The sequence below is a fragment of the Astyanax mexicanus genome, chromosome 6, assembly GCF_023375975.1.
Source record: "Astyanax mexicanus isolate ESR-SI-001 chromosome 6, AstMex3_surface, whole genome shotgun sequence".
NCBI lineage: Eukaryota > Metazoa > Chordata > Actinopteri > Characiformes > Acestrorhamphidae > Astyanax > Astyanax mexicanus.
The window spans coordinates 30530568-30548312 of NC_064413.1; the positions used below are offsets into that span (position 1 = coordinate 30530568).

Genomic DNA, 17745 nt, shown 5'->3' on the forward strand with positions numbered 1-17745 from the left:
ATCTCATGAGGGCATATCTATTAATTTCCACGTGATCTCGCACTTCTCCTATGCCCACCCAAGGGAAAATTCCCTGCCATACTTTTGCTCCGCTGGCCCAGATTCTGTATCGGTTAGGGACACCCGTTGATGCTGTTACCCACACTTGGCCTTCCCAGATGTGGAGAACAACTCCTTCCACTGGGGTGCTACTGCGCCTTGCTCGGTGGTGTGGGTGTTGATCTAGTTGTTTTATGTAAAATACATGGTCGCTTAGGTATGCTATAGTACATACCCCGCCCCACTTAGGGGGTAGGAATGCATAGGCGGTTGAGCCACATATGAAATACCTGCTAACACTCTAGTCCCCTTGGGGCCAGGTGCAGTTGCAGAACACCGTGTCTGGTTGCTATTTTTCCCTCCAGGGTGTCCTGCGGTGGGTTGAACGTAAGACATATTTGTAGCACATGCTTGGGCGTGTGAGGTCATGTTTAGTGCACACGCCCTGTTTTGCTTGCAGGTTCTGCATGCATCTTCATCAAGCATCGGGCAGTAGGTGTAGGTTCTTTTGCAAAGAGTATAGGGTAAATTCCCTAATCTAGTGGTCCCGTTATTTTGGACACATATGAAAACTGGGGGTTTTAGGTGAGACAGGTGTACTGGCTGGTTAAGTTTTACTACCTGTCGCTGTTGCGGCCATGTCAAGAGATCAGAAAGCATCGAACAATCATCCCCTACGATGGGACTTTCCTTTCTTAATCTACTTAAGTTGAGGGGAAGGGAGAAGTTTGCTGTCATAGGTTTACCATGGATCCCCGGAAATATCGACAGGCCCATCAGGCATCGGAATTGTGATTCGCTAATGTTATATGCCCACAGGTGGGTTCCACTAACACTGGTGGGCATGTGGGCACAGGTATAACAATTAGTCAGGTTCTGTTGGTGAGATGTGTAGTTCATCAACTTCCACCATGTGTTTGATCTGAAGTGGTGATCAGGTTGTTGGCCAGTGCCTTTGGTCAGCGCCCCTAACAGGGTGAGGGTTATCAGCAGCATGGTCGCTCTTGATAACTCCGAGTGCAGAAAGGGCCCCGAGGGTTATCTCCCTAGTCCGCACAGAGTTAGTCAACCTTTACCACTGAGTCCCTCTCACCTTCTGTTGGTGCCTTTTTACAGTGGGTGTGGTGTACCCAGGTTCCTCTTCCCTCCGTCTTTACTGCTGTGTACGTTGTCAGCAGCACCTGGAATGGTCCTCGCCACCTCGGTTCTTTCCTGACCCTTAGTGGGTATTAAACCCCTTAATGGTGCTTCAATGTTTGCATAGGATGGAATAAACGCTCTACAGTAAGATGCAGTTCCTAAAAATGACAACATTTGTTTCTTTGTCTGTGGCTTAGGTATTTTTGCAATAGCCTCAGCTCTGTCTGTTGAGAGTGTGTGCGTTGCACCCTTGAGGATGTGCCCTAAAAAGGTAACTTCCTCTTTACAGAATTGGAGTTTTTCAAGAGAGGCTTTATGTCCCTCTTGAGCTAAATGTTTGAGGAGTTTAATCGTTGCTTCTGTACACGCCTCTTTGGTGGGCGCGGCTATAAGAAGATCGTATACGAAAGAGAGTAAGGTCACGCCCTCTGGCATTGTGAGGCTTTCAAGACTTTGTTTTAGTGCTTGATTGTAAATTGTGGGCGACTCACAGTAACCTTGGCACTATCTTGTAAATGTGAACAGTTGTTCGTCAAATTCAAATGCAAACCAATACTGGCTATCAGGATGTACTGGAACACTGAAAAAGGCATTTGCCAAGTCCACTACTGTATAGTATTTGGTGTTTTGTGGAACACCTGACAAAATAGTATGTGGGTTTGGCACTGCAGGAGCTCTCGCATGCACAACTGAATTAACTGCTTGTAAATCCTGAACAAATCTCCACCCCCCTCCTGCCTTTTTAACTGGAAAAATAGGTGTTCTTACAGGGGAGGATGGACAAGGGATTATAACCCCTGCCTCCTTTAGTGCTTCCATAACTGGTCGTATGCCTTCTAAGGCTTCCTTTCTTAATGGGTATTGTTTCTGTCTTGGTCTATAATTCCCTTTAGGTGTTATAGTGATGGGAGCACAATTTTTTATCAGCCCTACATCATTCTTTCCCTTTGCCCACAGCGCCTCGGGTATCCCCTGCAGTGGTGGGGGCAGAGGGGAAGAGATTGCTGGCATGGTGATCGACGGATCCTCAGCCAGAGTCAATATTCGCTGCACTAAGAATGTGGTTGGTGCTCTGAGGCGATATACGTTCGCTCTTTTACTGTATTGCCACTCATCAACCAATGTGGGCTCCCAATCTGAAAATCTAAGGGTTAACCGCAACCACAGCCCTATTTCCTCATACTGTTCGCATTGTGCTTTCCCCAGCGAGATATGGGGAACTGAGTTACATACTGAGAACAGCTGTTTCTGTTCTGTGTTTAGCTGCACTGAGGCTGCTGCATATTTTTTCCCCACATAGATGTATTCTGTGCGGATTGTTTCTAAAGAACTGTTTAAAAAAAATCCTTTTCAAATAGTCTATCTCTGCCTTCATTTACATGAGTGGTGGTATGCAGTTGATCAGGCTGCATCCATTCTAGCTCTGACCCAAAACATTTGGACTGTTCCTGTGCTTGTTTTATCATTTCGTCCGCTAATCTTCCATGTGTTGGTCTGATCGCCCATTCATATACATATAATGGTTCTCCTATACCCTTCTGTACCCCCTGTATGGGTACTTCTGTTTGTGTTTGTACTGACAGGCCTTCAGGCCCACTGGTCAGATTCATTCCCAACTTACACATTAAATTTCTCGTTAACAGGTTCACAGGGCAACACATGGAGATTATGAAACTGTGTCTGAATTTGAAGTCATCTAGCTCACACTGTACCTCGGCGGATACAGGTTCACTATTTATCTTTCCTCCTACTCCCATAGTAGTTATGGTCTTTCTGGTCATAGGTAAATTTATTTCTGACCCCCGAACTAATGAGTGAGCTGCCCCACTATCTACTAAAAATTTCAATTTTTTCCCATTGATTGTCATATTTACAATAGGCAAATCAATTGCATTATTAGACAATTTAGCTTGATACATAGAAAATTTTACTTCCCTTTTGCTGTGTAGGCTGTCCTCCTCTTTGGTCTCTCCTTCACTCTCCTCCGCCCGTCATTCTGCATCCTCCTCTTCTCCTTCCTTCCAGGCAGTAGGATACCTTGGATCCTTGGGTTGCTTCTTGCACTGTCTTGCAATGTGTCCAGTTCTTCCGCAGTTGTAACAGCAGTTACGTTTTGTTTGGTCCGGTCCGCCTGGTCCATCTTTTTCTTTCTTTGTGTCTTTGTTACCCCTTTCGTCTTTCCTTCCCCTGTTCCCTTGGTTATGTACCTGGACCAGGGTCAGCATTGCTTGGTCGAGGGTGTCTGCGCGTCTCTTGTCTTTTCTTTTCTTGTCTTCGTTTTGCAGCCGCTCGTGGTGTCGGGCGTGGTCTTCGATCGTGCTCAGAGTCTGGCGCTCGAATCCCACACAACTTTTCTTGATTGCGTTGCAGATCTCTGGTCTGAGTCCCATTAGGAAGCTGTTCCTGAGATGTGCTTCCCAGGGACCCACCGCATCAGCTCCTTGTGCTCTGTTTGCGGGTACCTCCAATCCACTGTAATCTGTGTGGACTTGGGTTAAGCGTACCAGATAATCTTGAACTGTCTCACCATCTTCCTGCTTGCAAGCTGCAATTTTTCCAGTGTTGACGTGAAGGGGGAAAGCCGCTTCAAGTCTTGTTCTCAGATCCCGGATCATGTTGCGGTAGGGCCCGTTCGGATCGGCTCCTACCGCTGGGCCTTCCCACACAGGATTTGTCAACTTTACGTCGGTGTTCGGCCAGTTACGGTCTATTTTCGTGTAACTGGATCCTAGTTTTCTCAGGAGCACTCTTCAGTTCATTTTCAGTGGGTCGGCATGCTTTGACAAAGCCTTCCAGTGCTTCTCCGAAGCGAACACCTCCTACGGTTGCTGGATGGGGTAGGTCTCCTGCTACTTCCATGATGTCTCTTTCAGTCCAATATCGATGTACAAGGATGGGTCCTGCGTGACCGGGGACCTCTACCATCGGAGCTTGAAAGTGTCCCGAAGGTGGGGTTCCCTTGCTTCTGGTCCACGGGCCCGTAAGCCAGGATGTTGGAGCTTGTGGTCTTGGTGAGATGAAGCTCTCGTTTCCTCCGTACGGTGGAGGATATTCCATCTGTCGTCTTGCTGGAGTGTATGGGTTCTGGGGTGGAGGAGGAGGAGGAAGGTCCTCAAAGTTCATCAGATCTTCTTCCTTTTCTTCTGGGGGGTCTGGTGTTGGAAGGATCTCTTCGGGTTGGTGGGGGTGTCGGTGTCTTGGTGGAGCGGAGTCGAGATCCGGGTCGACCTTAGAGAGAGACACACACTGGGAATCTTTGTTAGTAGGGTTAGGTTTGTTTGAGTTTCTTTGTGAGGCTTTTTTCTCTGCCTCATCCTGCCATAACTTAATTCCTTCTAACATTTCTCCCTTATATTTTCTATAGTATTTCTTATCTGATTTGTTCCATTTTGGATTTTCCATTTCTATTTTTGTCTGAAATCGTTTTAAGAATTTCTCCCCAAAACATCCCGCTGGTGGGAAGCTTATCTTAGCTTCCCAGAAGCGCAGATGCTTCACTGCCATTTCCCCATATTCTTCCTTCATTTGGAAGCATGCTTGAGAGGTCCACGGACCCTCCTTATATTGATATTTCTTGTAACTTTTGCAATTCCGCATGCTTACCACTTGATAATTTCCTCTGAGTCCTTTTTAGTCCCTTCTGCCAACCTAAGTTTGAGGATCCGGATTCCTCCTTAGTCTACCTCTAGACCTTGACTGAACTCGCCTACGCGGATCGACTTTTACATCTGCGCCTACGCGCTTACTGCTAGTCAGCTCAGTTTTGTTCTAGAGGTTGACTGATCCCGCCTACGCGGATCGACTTCTTCAGTTACGCCTACGCACTTACTGTTAGTCAGTTCAGTCCTGCTATGCGCTTACTGTTAGTCTATTCAGTTCTGTTACTGAACCCTCTACGCGGATCGACTTTTACAGCTGCGCCTTTTATTGGCATAGGGTCACTAAGTAAGGTTTAAGTTTCTACCCACCTCTGTTAGTTCGTGATATCGCTGCTCCCCTCCAGGTGACAGGAGAGTTGGAGTCCTCCGCTGAGTGTCTCTTCCTCTTACGAGGCCTCTAGCAGATCACCCCTTTCGGGTAACGAGCGTCCTCAGGAGTCCCTCTCACCGATCACCCATGGAAGAGGAGACAGGGTATCCTGTTCGTGACGCCAAATTTGTGGTGGAATTTTGTATTCTAGGAATCAAACCCAGACTCAGAATCTCTATTATCAAAAGGTAAAGCTTTATTCTGCAGAAGAGAACCTTGTCAGATAGTGACAGTGTTCTCACAAAAGAACGGCCAAGAGGTCGCTTAAGTACAATTCACAACGCCTCTTACCCTATGAGCCAGGTGTCTGGAAAATTCCATTATTTCAGCAAGCAGAAACAAAGTCATAAAAAGGTCACAGGTGACATAACGTCTATATGGAACGAGACACTTACTTCAGCAAGCAGAAACAAAAGTCATAGTAAGGTCACGGGTGACATAACATATATATGGAACGAGACACTTCCGCCCTCGCTCAACCGCATGAGCTGCAGAGAGTCGAGGAAAGAGTGACACACTTGCAAAAAAACATTTTTCTTTTTAGAATCATATAATACACATTCAATTTGCCACTACAGTTATTTTCGTTATTTTATTTAAAAATAAAAATATAAATAAAAAACAGATGCCTACATCTCAGACTATTTTCTGGAGCCCGACCCGACCCGGCCCGAGGAATGTGGTGGTAAATCTCGGCCCGACCCGACTTCGGGTCGGGCCTCGGGTCAGGTCGGGTTCGGCCAGAGAATCTAAGCTCTACCCAGTACATCATCAGATGAATGCTACGTAGCTATTTAATTAACTATAGAGCATTGTAAGTCTTCAGAAAGGGGTCATGTGGTGCAGCAATAATTTATTATTGTCCTTTCCTTAATTCCTCTGTGATGGGGGGGCTGAAATAAGCTTTTATTTGCTTTTATTTTGTTTTTGGTCCACCTAAAGTGCTACGGCCTCTGTCATCCGTTGCTCCATTTAAGATGGAGCTATTTAGCTAGCTAGCTAGCTGTTAAGATGAACTATTAGCATTTTTTTATGCTTGTTATGAATATTCTCGTCATTTTTAGCAAGGAAAAAATACTTACATTTGTGGGTTTCTTTGGTTGTTTGTGCTACCATCTTGCCAGTGATTCTCATAGCCCTATGTATTGAGTGTGCCTATAAAAAAAATCTCAGTTCGAAGGGTCATGTGACCCTAACACCCCACCCCTCAAGCCTAACGAGATCAGTCTAAGTTAACACTGCTTTAAATGACTTTCTTTAATAATAGATCTTAATCTGTAAATGGCCCTAAATGTTTTATTTGTGTTTGTATGTAGAGAATGTTACTGGCTGGTCAGGGCACAAACCTGCCTCAGAGGAGCCACTAAAGAATGGAGGAGTGACAGGCCTGTCCACCTCAACCAGCAACACACCACCCATATCCCCAGCACACAGGAGTAAAGAACTGCTCAAGGGCTCTGAGGTATGAACACACACACATACCCACATGCATTTGGTATTGTTCAAATAAACAGCTAGAAAAATAACTGTTTATTTTATATATAGCATAGGAGTAGGTGCAATTAAAGAAATAAAATGGCAAATACTGTACTGTAGTGAGAATAATTTTCGACTAATCTATGTACAATATAAAGCTTTAAGGCCAAATAAAATACCACACAGCTTCTCAAACATTAAGTTTAGATTTTACCCTCCTAGGGGCCGCAAGCTTAGTGTTATTGTTCTGCTTGAAGGTGAACATTCATTTCAGTCATAAATCTCATTGAGATTGCATTGAGACCATACCTGCATGTATTTTTTTTCCTCAGCACTGTTTAGTTTCCTGTTGATTAAAACAATCCACACAAAATGATGCGACAATCACCACAGTTCCTTTTGGCATTTTTATGGAACTTCCAAAAAGATGAGCATTGCCAAAGCATTAGAAAGTTCGAATTTAGTCTAATCAGACCAGAGAATCTTATTTGTCTTATGTGTTTTGAAAATCTCATTGGACTTGGTCTGGATATTATCTGAAGCTGCCCTTTCACTCATGTAGCGTATAGTGTGTCAGATGTGTACTTACTGCAAGAAAATGTTTTGCATGGTTTATGAACTTGGTGTGGCACCTGTGCAAAATGTGCAGAAGGCAAGACCTGACCCACTGTAAATTCTCTGAAAAATTACCTGCTCTATGCACATGTTTACTCACTCAAACATTACTTGGACTTTGTTCTGGGGACTGGCAGGATAAAATCCAGGTAATGTCCAGTATACCTAATAATAACATTTATGTTTACACATACAGCACCTTCGTGTAGTGTCAAAAAAGGTACAGAGTTGTTGTGCATGTGTGAAAAACTAAATTTTAAGTGAAAAATTAGGCAGAGCAACTGTTCTTCTAAATCTTCTTTCCATTTTTTAAATAATTTAATTTAATGGAATTGAATTTGAGTAGTTATTTGTTGGGATTTTCATACTTCTATGACCAAACCACTGATACTAGAAATGTGTCCTTTACTTGTTTGAGTAGTTTCTTGGTCTACATGGTACTGTCTTCTCTGTTAAAGTGTTAAACTGGGCCTTCCAAAAAAACGATATATTTATATTGGCACTACTTGACACTTTAAACGCACACACTCTGTTTTTGTCTGGCATTCTTAAAGAGTCAGGGCATTTTTGTGCGTAAAAAATCTAAAAACAAATCCACACAGGATTGTGAAGAGGTCATTGAAATCTGTCAGGTTCCACTGACTGCACCTAAAAAGGGAAAGCTGACTGTAATGCCGCTCTCTGAAGTGTTCCCTGAAGCCTTGGCATTCCCTTTCTGTGTGCTCCTGCCAAACTTGGTTGGCACAGGCGGGGAGACGAGCTCTAATTGGACATGCTCTAGTTTTAGCATCTCTGGCAGGTGACTAAGGAACCCCCACGACCATCTCTGAGGGGCATGAGTCAGTCTGTTGCTTCTGAAAGCAGTATCTCTTTTCCCATCTATGTTTCATCTGCCTTCTTGCCTCTGGTGCTCTACCACAATTACTGGTGCTGCGTGGTGAGTGCGTGTGTGTTGTAGCATATGTGTGTCTGAAGGCATGTAATTGATGTTGTGCTGCTTTAGATGCATTATTATAAACGCCTTCTGGAAAAATCAACACAGCTGGGTAGGGCTGAATACACAATTAAAACTATTATATGTAATCTATCACCTGAAACATTTGAATGAAATGCAGCATTTCCCCAATATATAAAGGGTTAAAATGTAGCATCACTGTGTTCATAGAGTGTGAAATCACCATCAGTAAGCAGTGGTTCTTTATAAAATGGTGACTCCACTGGTGGAGACTCTTATCCACCCTTCACCCCAACATCAGGAGGGTAAACAGCTTTCCCCAGTGGATCCACCACAACTAAACTTAACAACCACAAAAACACACACAACCCCCTTAACAACTCCAACAAAGGAAAAGAGCAGCCACTGAGCATTCTGGGATCCACCACACCAATTATGGGATGTCACTGTACTGCAGTAGCATTTGAAAGCTTCATAGCATTTTAGCTTTTATAGCATTTGCATAACAGTGCTGTATTTGTGGTTGGATCGAGGCAGGATGTATGTGAAAGGAGATCCAGAGATATCTCTGAGGGACTGAGAGTTGCCGCTCCTGCTGAGAAATACAGGGCTTATGGTGGTGCAGGAGGCCGTGTCTGGCATTTTGCCTACACAGACAGTGAAATATGCTGATGGGTCTCAGCACTTACAGCCACTGAAATGAGTCCCATCAATCCCGACCGTCCTGCATGGAGTCCAGCCTGGTTCCAGCCACATGGAGGCCTAAAGCTAATCGGCACTTTCATTGGACTGTTAAGAACAGAGACACCGCAATAAAAAGTCCAAAATCCTCCAGCTGGTTTAGAGTTGAGGCCCAGGAAGTTACTGCAGCTTTCCGGTATTTTAAGCACTGACTGTAGGGCTAAACCCTTAATATATTGGAGTGTGCATGTTTTACATTTATGTTTTGTCATGTAGGTATCTATATACCAGTCAGAGTACCCATGCTGACCTCTATCCCTCCATGGAAATGCATGCAAAGGGCATGTGAGCATCAGAATGGGACCATATAGCAGTGGAAGAAGCCTGATCTGATCTGAATCAACATTACAAACAGTACTGTAATCGTTAACTGGATGTTAGGAAATTAGAAATTCCGTTTAAATTCTTATTAAATTATATTATTAAAGTAATGCTTTAATAATCTTAAAATGATAAATATTAGATATACAGTACCAGGAAAAAATTAGGACAACCCTAAAATTCAGTGGATTTTCATTATTATAAAAAAATTGTATTGTAGATTAATACTGATGTCATCCAAACTATAAAAAACATATGAAATTAGTTGGTAGAGTATTTTATATTTTAGATTATTGCAGTCAGTTTTATGAGGTGATCACCTGGAATGTCTTTCAGTTACCAGCTGTGCTAAACTTGCCTAGAGTTAATTACTTGATTTTCTTGATCTTTTAATGTGTTTGAGAGCATCAGTTATGTTGTGAAGAGGTAGGGTTGGTATACAGTGAATAGACATATTTAATTAATGTTCTAATCCATATTATGGCAACAACTACTTAACTAAGCAAAGAAAAACAGTACTTTAGGAAATTAAGGACAGTCAATTCAGACTGAAGGGCCATCAAAAATGTTATAATGAAACTGGCTCTCATAAGGACCACCAGCAAAGGAAGACCAATAGTTTTCTCTATTGCACAGGGTAATTTATTTACCAGCCTTAGAAACTGCAAGTTAACAGTATTTTTGTTTGCCTAAAACTTAAGTTTATTACATGATTCCTCCTATGTTATATCATAGTCTGAATGACTTTAGAAAAGGTGTCCAACTTTTGGCTGGTACTGTATGAACTACATTTTTTTGCAGTTATCCATCAAGGCTCCACCTCTTAACTTACAGCATTTAAAGGACCTGCTGCTAAAATCTTGGTGTCGGATACCACAAGAAGTCTTTATAGGTTTTGTGAAGTTCATACCTCATACCCTCAGATCTGCTTTGGTGACCTGAGGGGTATCTACACTACATGAGACAGGTGGTTTTAATGTAATGCTGGTGTGGTTCTTTTACCAGTGTATTACAAAGAGGCCCCTCAAGGCCACAAGAAGGCCACAAAAATCTTTTAAGAATGGAAGCGAAGACAAAGCAGTCCCACATCACAGTAAAAATAATTGTCAGTTCTTAAAAGGACTCATTTGCATATTGTTGCCATCAGCAATATTAATATTGCATGGTCCAATATTGCAATATAAATTAACAAAAACAATATACTGTTCAGTCCTGGTGCCACAGGACAGCTTCTTACTGTGCTTCTACTGAAACACTCATGTAAAGACTTTTGTAGTATAAATCCTGAATTACTGCTGTTAAATTCAGTGTTAACGCAATTTGCAGGATAATACAGACGTTTAGGCAGGTGCTTTGTGCATCAGCCGCCCCAGTGATTTCTCTCTTTTGAATGCGAGACTAGTAAAGCATGGTGTAAAACAGCAGTGCCTTAAGAAGCAACATAAATCTATACTGTGATGGGGAGACCTTGTCTTTTATCACTGATGGCACCATGCCAAAGTGGTACATTGAGAAGAGGGGATGCAAGTTGTTTGTGTGAGCAACTGTGAATGTGTGTGTATGTACTAGACAGTGTATGATGACTGAAGGTTTTAATGCCAATGACACCCAATAGCAATGATTAGTTAATATTTTCTTTCTGTTGTTTAGAGTATGTGCCTGTGTGTTGTGAGTTATGACCAGCAGAGGGGGATGTAGGGTCATCAAGAGTTGTGTTAAGGTGATATTTAGGGATAATTATTTAAGTGTCTAAGGAGAAAGCAAATGTAATTAATTTGTGCACTTTCTCAAATGTTCGTCTCTCTGATATTAAGACTTGAAGTCTGTAAGCTTCAAATACATTACTTAAAATATCATATCGTTTTTGCCTTGTATAAATTTCTAAGTCAGATTTAATTTGATTTTTTTTTTTCAGATCAAGATGCACTACAATGTATTATGTTTCACAGCTGTTTCATTTCACCACAAGCATATACTGTAACCCTAGGCTTGGTCCTATTGTATAGTGGAAAGGGGTTCTTAAGTATAGGTATATTTTAGAACCATTAACATTAAATGTTTAAATGCTTATTTGTCTAGTTAAAGGGCTCTTCTCTATGGTAAACCTCTTGTTCGTATTTTTTTTTCTTTTAAATACGTAAATGGTTCTGCATACCACCAAAAATGATTTATCTTACAGTGATACTGTAAAAAAAAAGAACGGGTTCTTCTAATATATTAACAAAAAAAGTACAGTTTTATTTAGTACAGTATTATTTAGTTAATACAATTAGGCACAGAAAAATGTGGACAGTGACAAAATGTTACTGATTTAGGCTCTGCGTGCCATCACACTGGATTTAATATTAAACAACTAAGATTCACTTGAATTGTAGACTTTTTAGGATTAATTTAAGGGACTGAACAAATATGTTCTATGAAATGTTTAGGAACTGCAGACTTTAGTTTTGTCTTAAGCAAGTGAAATGCTGCTCGATCGGGTTTAGATGTGGTGATTGACTCGACCACTGAGTTGCTTTTTCACAGTATGTTTTGGGTCGTTATCCAGCTTTATATTAAAAAGTTGCAAAAATAACCTCTAATTTTTCACTTTAACTATTCAGATCACTTCCACATAAATAAAGTATTAACATTTCTTTTGACAAACACAAACCTGTATACAGAGATGCCCTTTGGCAGATCTTATTTGTTAAGGTGTATTCAATTATCTCGATTAACCAGTTTTGAAAATGCAATAAAACTGCAATTTAAATGAAACACATGTATTTAAGTTATTTAAGTGCAGCACATAAATCATTTAGCACTAACCATTTTTGGGTTGTGTACATATGTCAGATTGCCTATGTACAATATTGTAATGTCAGTTAAGAAAAGTTTTACGAAAAAGGTTAAGTATAGTCAAAATCTCATCCAAAGCACTCATATTAACATCATTTGAGTGAACTAGGCTTCATTATAGAAGCATAATAATTTCAGAGCAAAATTATCTAAATTTCATGTCATGGCTAATTAACTGCATTAAAATTAAAGAACAGTTATATGATTTGCATTTTTTGGTCCACTATTTTTGGCAATTCTTTATAATACAGTGGATCAGAAAGTGCGGTTTATATATCCCCTATACTGTTTTTCTTTTTTTACTTTATTTCCATTTACTTGCTTGATTATCATTACACTTTGATTACACCAACAACCCAGAATGTGTTCCAGTGTATTTTATAGACTTGGGTTGAACAGTATCTTTTATAGGTTTCTAGACTTGTTGTGTTTCATTTTATAATAGTTACCTTTTAATAGAAAACTCTCTTAAATGTTTAAGTGAACAACTGCCTTAATATTTATTGTCTTGATCCTACTGGCACTGTTCTGTACTAAGCTCTTCCCCTTACTGCCCTATACAGACTAGCTCTGGCCCTCAGTGCTCCCCTCGGACCCCAGCTCTGTTATTTTAGGCCTGCTGGTTGTGATGGACTGTTTCTTTAGATCTGTCAGGGAAAAATACACACAGCAAAGCAGCAGCAGATACGAGGATACTAGCCCAATGGAGCGATAGGAAATAGCCTGTCAAACCCCCACACAACCCGCCTGCTTGGCAGAAAAGGCAGCGGTGTGTGTCCATGTCAGGACTCCGACCCATCCCGATGTATTTGGTGTGTGCAGTATAGAGGCAAACAGCTGTCTTTGTCAGTGTCAGCTTCTCCACATAGTGTTATCTGATTAGAGGTGCAGGAGGGCTTCATCTTCATCATAAATTTTTATGATATTTCTAGCTGGTTGTAGTTTCATTACATGTGGTGCTGTGGTATCACAGGTAGTTATTGAAACAGTAATGCTAAGTGGTTGCAATGGTATTCTAGATGGTTGCTATAATATGGCTAGGTGTTTGCTAAATTGCTACAAGATGATTGCTGATGATTTTTGATATTGCAAAAAGTTTCTATGGGATTATGTATGGTTGCTATTAGAGGTGGGTGGGATAGACCTAAAATAAGTGCTTAATATTTCAAGGTATTTTTTTTCCATAAAATAAATTATACAACGTACAAGTTGTATTTCATGTAAGTATAACAGTTGTATTTAGCAGAAACAAAAATCTGAAAACATTTGTCTATTTTTTAAGTAACATTTTACCAAGATTTTGCATAACTTAATAATAATAATAATAATGTAATCTAATAAATAATGTAACATAAAATTATGGACTTTACCACAATACTAAAGTACAGAATATTTTGTGTATGCATATAAACTGCCAACATAATTATTTTGAAAAAATCCCTTAAATCTTCACAGTCAATAACAGACTGCTTTCAAGGCAGAATATTATTCCTATTACAATATGTATTTTTGATGATATTGTGTCATGATATATTGTGGATAATATGCTATGGCACACCCCTAGTTGCTATGATGTTGCTATCATATCCCAAATCGTTTCTGTGGTTTTCCGATAACATCCTATGTGATTAGGGTTGGTATCTTGAAAACAGCAGAATGAGTCGAACAGTAAAATATTTCTAGGCGTTTGCTATGGTGTTGTTAAATGACTGTTTTCAAGGGGTTTCTATGGTGTTGGTATGTTATTTCAGGTGGTGTTCTGAAAATCGCAGAATGAGTCTTGCGTCAAAAACCCAGCAGAAAAATGGCTATGATGAATACTATAAATTTAGATTAAACTATTAACAGACAATAGCTGTGTGTTGTTTTGCAATTCCATTAGAAATCGTGCAATGAAATAATTGTACATTACTTGCATTGTGAATGCATAATAAAGCACAAATAAAGTAGTCCGTGTGAGATAACCATGCTATAAATACAGTTACACAGTTACATTTTGATTCTGGCACATTGTCCTACATGTAATATAAGCCTATACATTTCAGGCATTAGAATAAGCAGATTGATTTTCAGGCTGTTTCTTCTGTGCTCCCTTTCCATTAGTATCTGAAATTTAAACACTAATCCAGGATTTCCAGTCTTGTACTAGAAAATGTCAAGCATATGATATCATAGTGTTTTTCCTATATATAAAAAGCTGGAATACACTGTAGGAGTTTGTTGAACGTGCTTAAGGAAATTGCCACAGCCACCAGTGTGATTGGATTAACCGATCCGTAACAAGGTCACGCATCAGGAGGGAGGGGGATTTCATTTAGATACTCAGCTGTGGAATCCAGCTGGTCTGTGTGGATTGTAGCAGCGAAGATACAAGGAATTCTGTACCTACTTACAGGAATAGCAGGACAACAGAAATTTACAGAAAAAAAAATATTTATACAATTTTCCCCAACCTCAGTCATCCAATATATCAAAAATGAAACATTTACACTATAGAAATGAAACTTGGATATAAATAAGAGTGGTCAAGGTACAGCTTGTATAGTAATATAGATTTAACAAATTGTGCCCAAAGTTTCTTCTAAGAAGACTTTGGTTGGCTACGTTATCCTTTTATTATGTATTGTATTATATATTAACATTATAACGGACATATCCTGATTACTGGACTTTTTTTCTTTTATATATATTTATATAAATATATAGGACAAATATCTATTTTTTTTAACGCGAGACGAAACAACAAGCAAAAAACAGTAGGTAATTCAGCCTGTAATTTTCTCAGAAGATGTCTGAGCAAAACACATACATGGTCGTTCTGGACGGGAATAAAATCACAGAGGACCCTCCAAAAAAAAGAAAATTACCCCAGGACCCCCCGAGAAACTAATCCCGTCCGGATTGGGCTTTAACCAGCTTGACCACTGGACGGGCAGTGGTGGCTCATTGGATCTCCTTGAGAGTAAGGCCCCTTTCCTTCTCTGCTAACCAGATACTTAGACTTTCCACCACTCCGGCCACAAATGTATGCCACTGTGTGGGTGTACACACTAGTGTGTATGAGTGTGTTCGCTGCACAGATGGGTAGAAGACCCAAATTTCCTCTTTGTCCAGCAAAAATGGTTCCGTTTTTTTATTGCATTTCTTGAAAGGCCAGAAAAATGTAGAATATACATTATACATGTATATAAAATATATAATTACTGTAAGTGATCTGACAGTGTTAGCTGGATGTGAATTTGATGAGCCTCATTTGACTGCTGTATGAATCAGGTATGTTGATTTAAAGAAGTAAGGTATACTAAAACAGTGGTGTAATGCCTGTATCACCAAAGCTGTGGATCAAAGTGAGCAGAAGGAGAGATTAGAAGTAGAAGTCATTGACACACTTGTGCTGTGGGTGTATGGATGGTCCCACATTGCGTAAGTGCACTTGTTAAGCACTTCTCTGGAGACTGCTGCTGATTATTTATTCATAGCTGTGGAGCTTTTTTAAATGCAGCTCCACCTCCTCTGCTCTCTCTTTTTTTCTCTTCCCTCCTCTTCCTCCTGATCCTCCTCTCCTGCTTCCTGCTCAGGGACACAGATGTGACAACCGGTCATATGCAAAGAATCGCTTGTTGCTCTTTACACAAGAAAACACACACACGCACTGAACAGCATGCTTCACAGCCTACAGCACAGCATGAGACATTATACTCCACTGCTGCCTCCCCCTCTGGAGCTGCATGCTGCTCTGTTTCCTTCATCTTTTCTCTTGTTTATTCTTCTGTTTCTCATTTCTGCTTGCCTGGTTTCTCAGAAGGTGTGTTAGGAAGTAATGCAGTTGTTGCTGGCGGCTTGCTGGGGTCACACGTGTGCTTCCTTTTTTCCTTCATTAAGCACAGTCACGAACTCTCAATGCACTGGAGAGAAGAGAGCGTGTGTGTGCGTGTGAGTGTTTGACACTGTGAGAGTGTACTGTGCCTGCACTATAAATGCCGCTCCTCCAGAGATAGCTTTTTCATTTTAGTTCTTTGGAAGAATCCACATCAACTATCAACTATCACATCAATCATTGAGCTCCATTGGCTACCGGTTGATGCTCGCATCAAATTCAAAACTCTTACAATCGCCTACAAGGTGATGACAGAACAGGCTCCTTCCTACCTGCACTCGCTCCTGAAGGCTTACGCTACCTCCCGGCCGCTGCGCTCCTCCAGTGAACGTCGCCTCGCTTTGCCAAACATTCACACAAAGCAATCCAGACTGTTCTCATACGGAGTTCCCCAATGGTGGAACAAACTACCTTCCACTACCAGATCAGGAGAATCTCTCACTATTTAAGAGACTCCTGAAGACAGAGCTCTTCAAAGAGCACTTACTCTCTTAACACCTCTAACACACTAACTACTTCTAACCTCATTTCCTTCTTCCTCTCCTTCACTCCTCTATCCTATTATTCCCCTTTGTCCTCCTTTTATCCCTATCCAAAGATGTTTTTCCTTTAAACTTATTTTACATTGTACTTGACTATTGTAAGTCGCTTTGGACAAAAGCGTCTGCCAAATGTAATGTAATGTAATGTAATGTAATGTAAACTATCCCCACTGTTCAGTCTTGTACAAAGTAATGTTTTTTAAATTGGGAGGTGCACCAAAATGAACATTTTAGCTGAAGTCTAAACCATTGCTTAAACAAATATTTTAATATTTGAATATTTAACACATCAGATGTTAAAGTAAAGCACAATATGGCTTAATATCTTTGCTGTCCAGTAAAAAAACAAGTATTTCCATTTTCGTCTATATATAGTTTACTACATAATTTGAACACAAACATTTCCTTGTACTGTGTTAAGATTTCTTGATGAATGGACCAATAGAAATTCTCCCAAATTACCTAAAAAACTCTAATTACCCTGACTTCTTTCTTTCCTGTAAAGTTGCTTTTTTTGAAGATACATGTTTTTCATTTGACTGTGATAATGGTCATTATTTGCTTTTTTTATCCAGTTGCCAAATTTCCAGTGTATCCCTAGTTTAAATATTAAATATATTTAGGAATGTGTGTCACTTAGTAATCTATGTAGTAAGGACTAGTAACTGGTAAAGCTGGGCAATATATCATAAATATTTCTATTATCACATAATAATGACTTTAATATCAAGTTATGTATTTTATATGATAGTATTTGTAAATCACAATTTCCTTTATGTTTAACATACATTTTTTTCTTCGCATTTCCAAGCCCTAGTCAAATCAAATCAAAGCAAATCAAATTTATTTTTATAGCGCTTTTTACAACTGGTGTTGGCACAAAGCAGCTTTACAGAAACATGATTACAGGACAAAGAGTCAGGCAAAAGATTAAACATAGAAAATACATAATACAGAACCCCCAGTGAGTGCGGAGGCAAGGAAAAACTCCCTCAGAGCTGCAGGAGGAGGAAGAAACCTTGGGAGGACCAAGACTCACATTAAAGGGGGGACCATCCTACCACTGGTCAAATGGCTTTTAAATTAATTTAAAAAGTCTTTCATACATCCACATAGGTTTTATATATTCAGGTGTATAGCAGCTCCACTAATGGCTTATAGAGTAAGATGGA

General features: G+C 40.3%; 1 protein-coding gene across 2 annotated transcripts in view; it reads left to right on the plus strand.

Annotated features, from left to right (window-relative positions):
* osbpl10b (oxysterol binding protein-like 10b) overlaps positions 1–17745 on the plus strand; it is a 77379-nt gene that overhangs the window by 31134 nt on the left and 28500 nt on the right. For both annotated transcript variants that reach the window (XM_007251821.4, XM_007251822.4), the window contains one exon: positions 6525–6670. In XM_007251821.4, coding sequence (XP_007251883.3) covers positions 6525–6670 — 146 coding nt within the window. The remainder of the gene's footprint in view (positions 1–6524; positions 6671–17745) is intronic.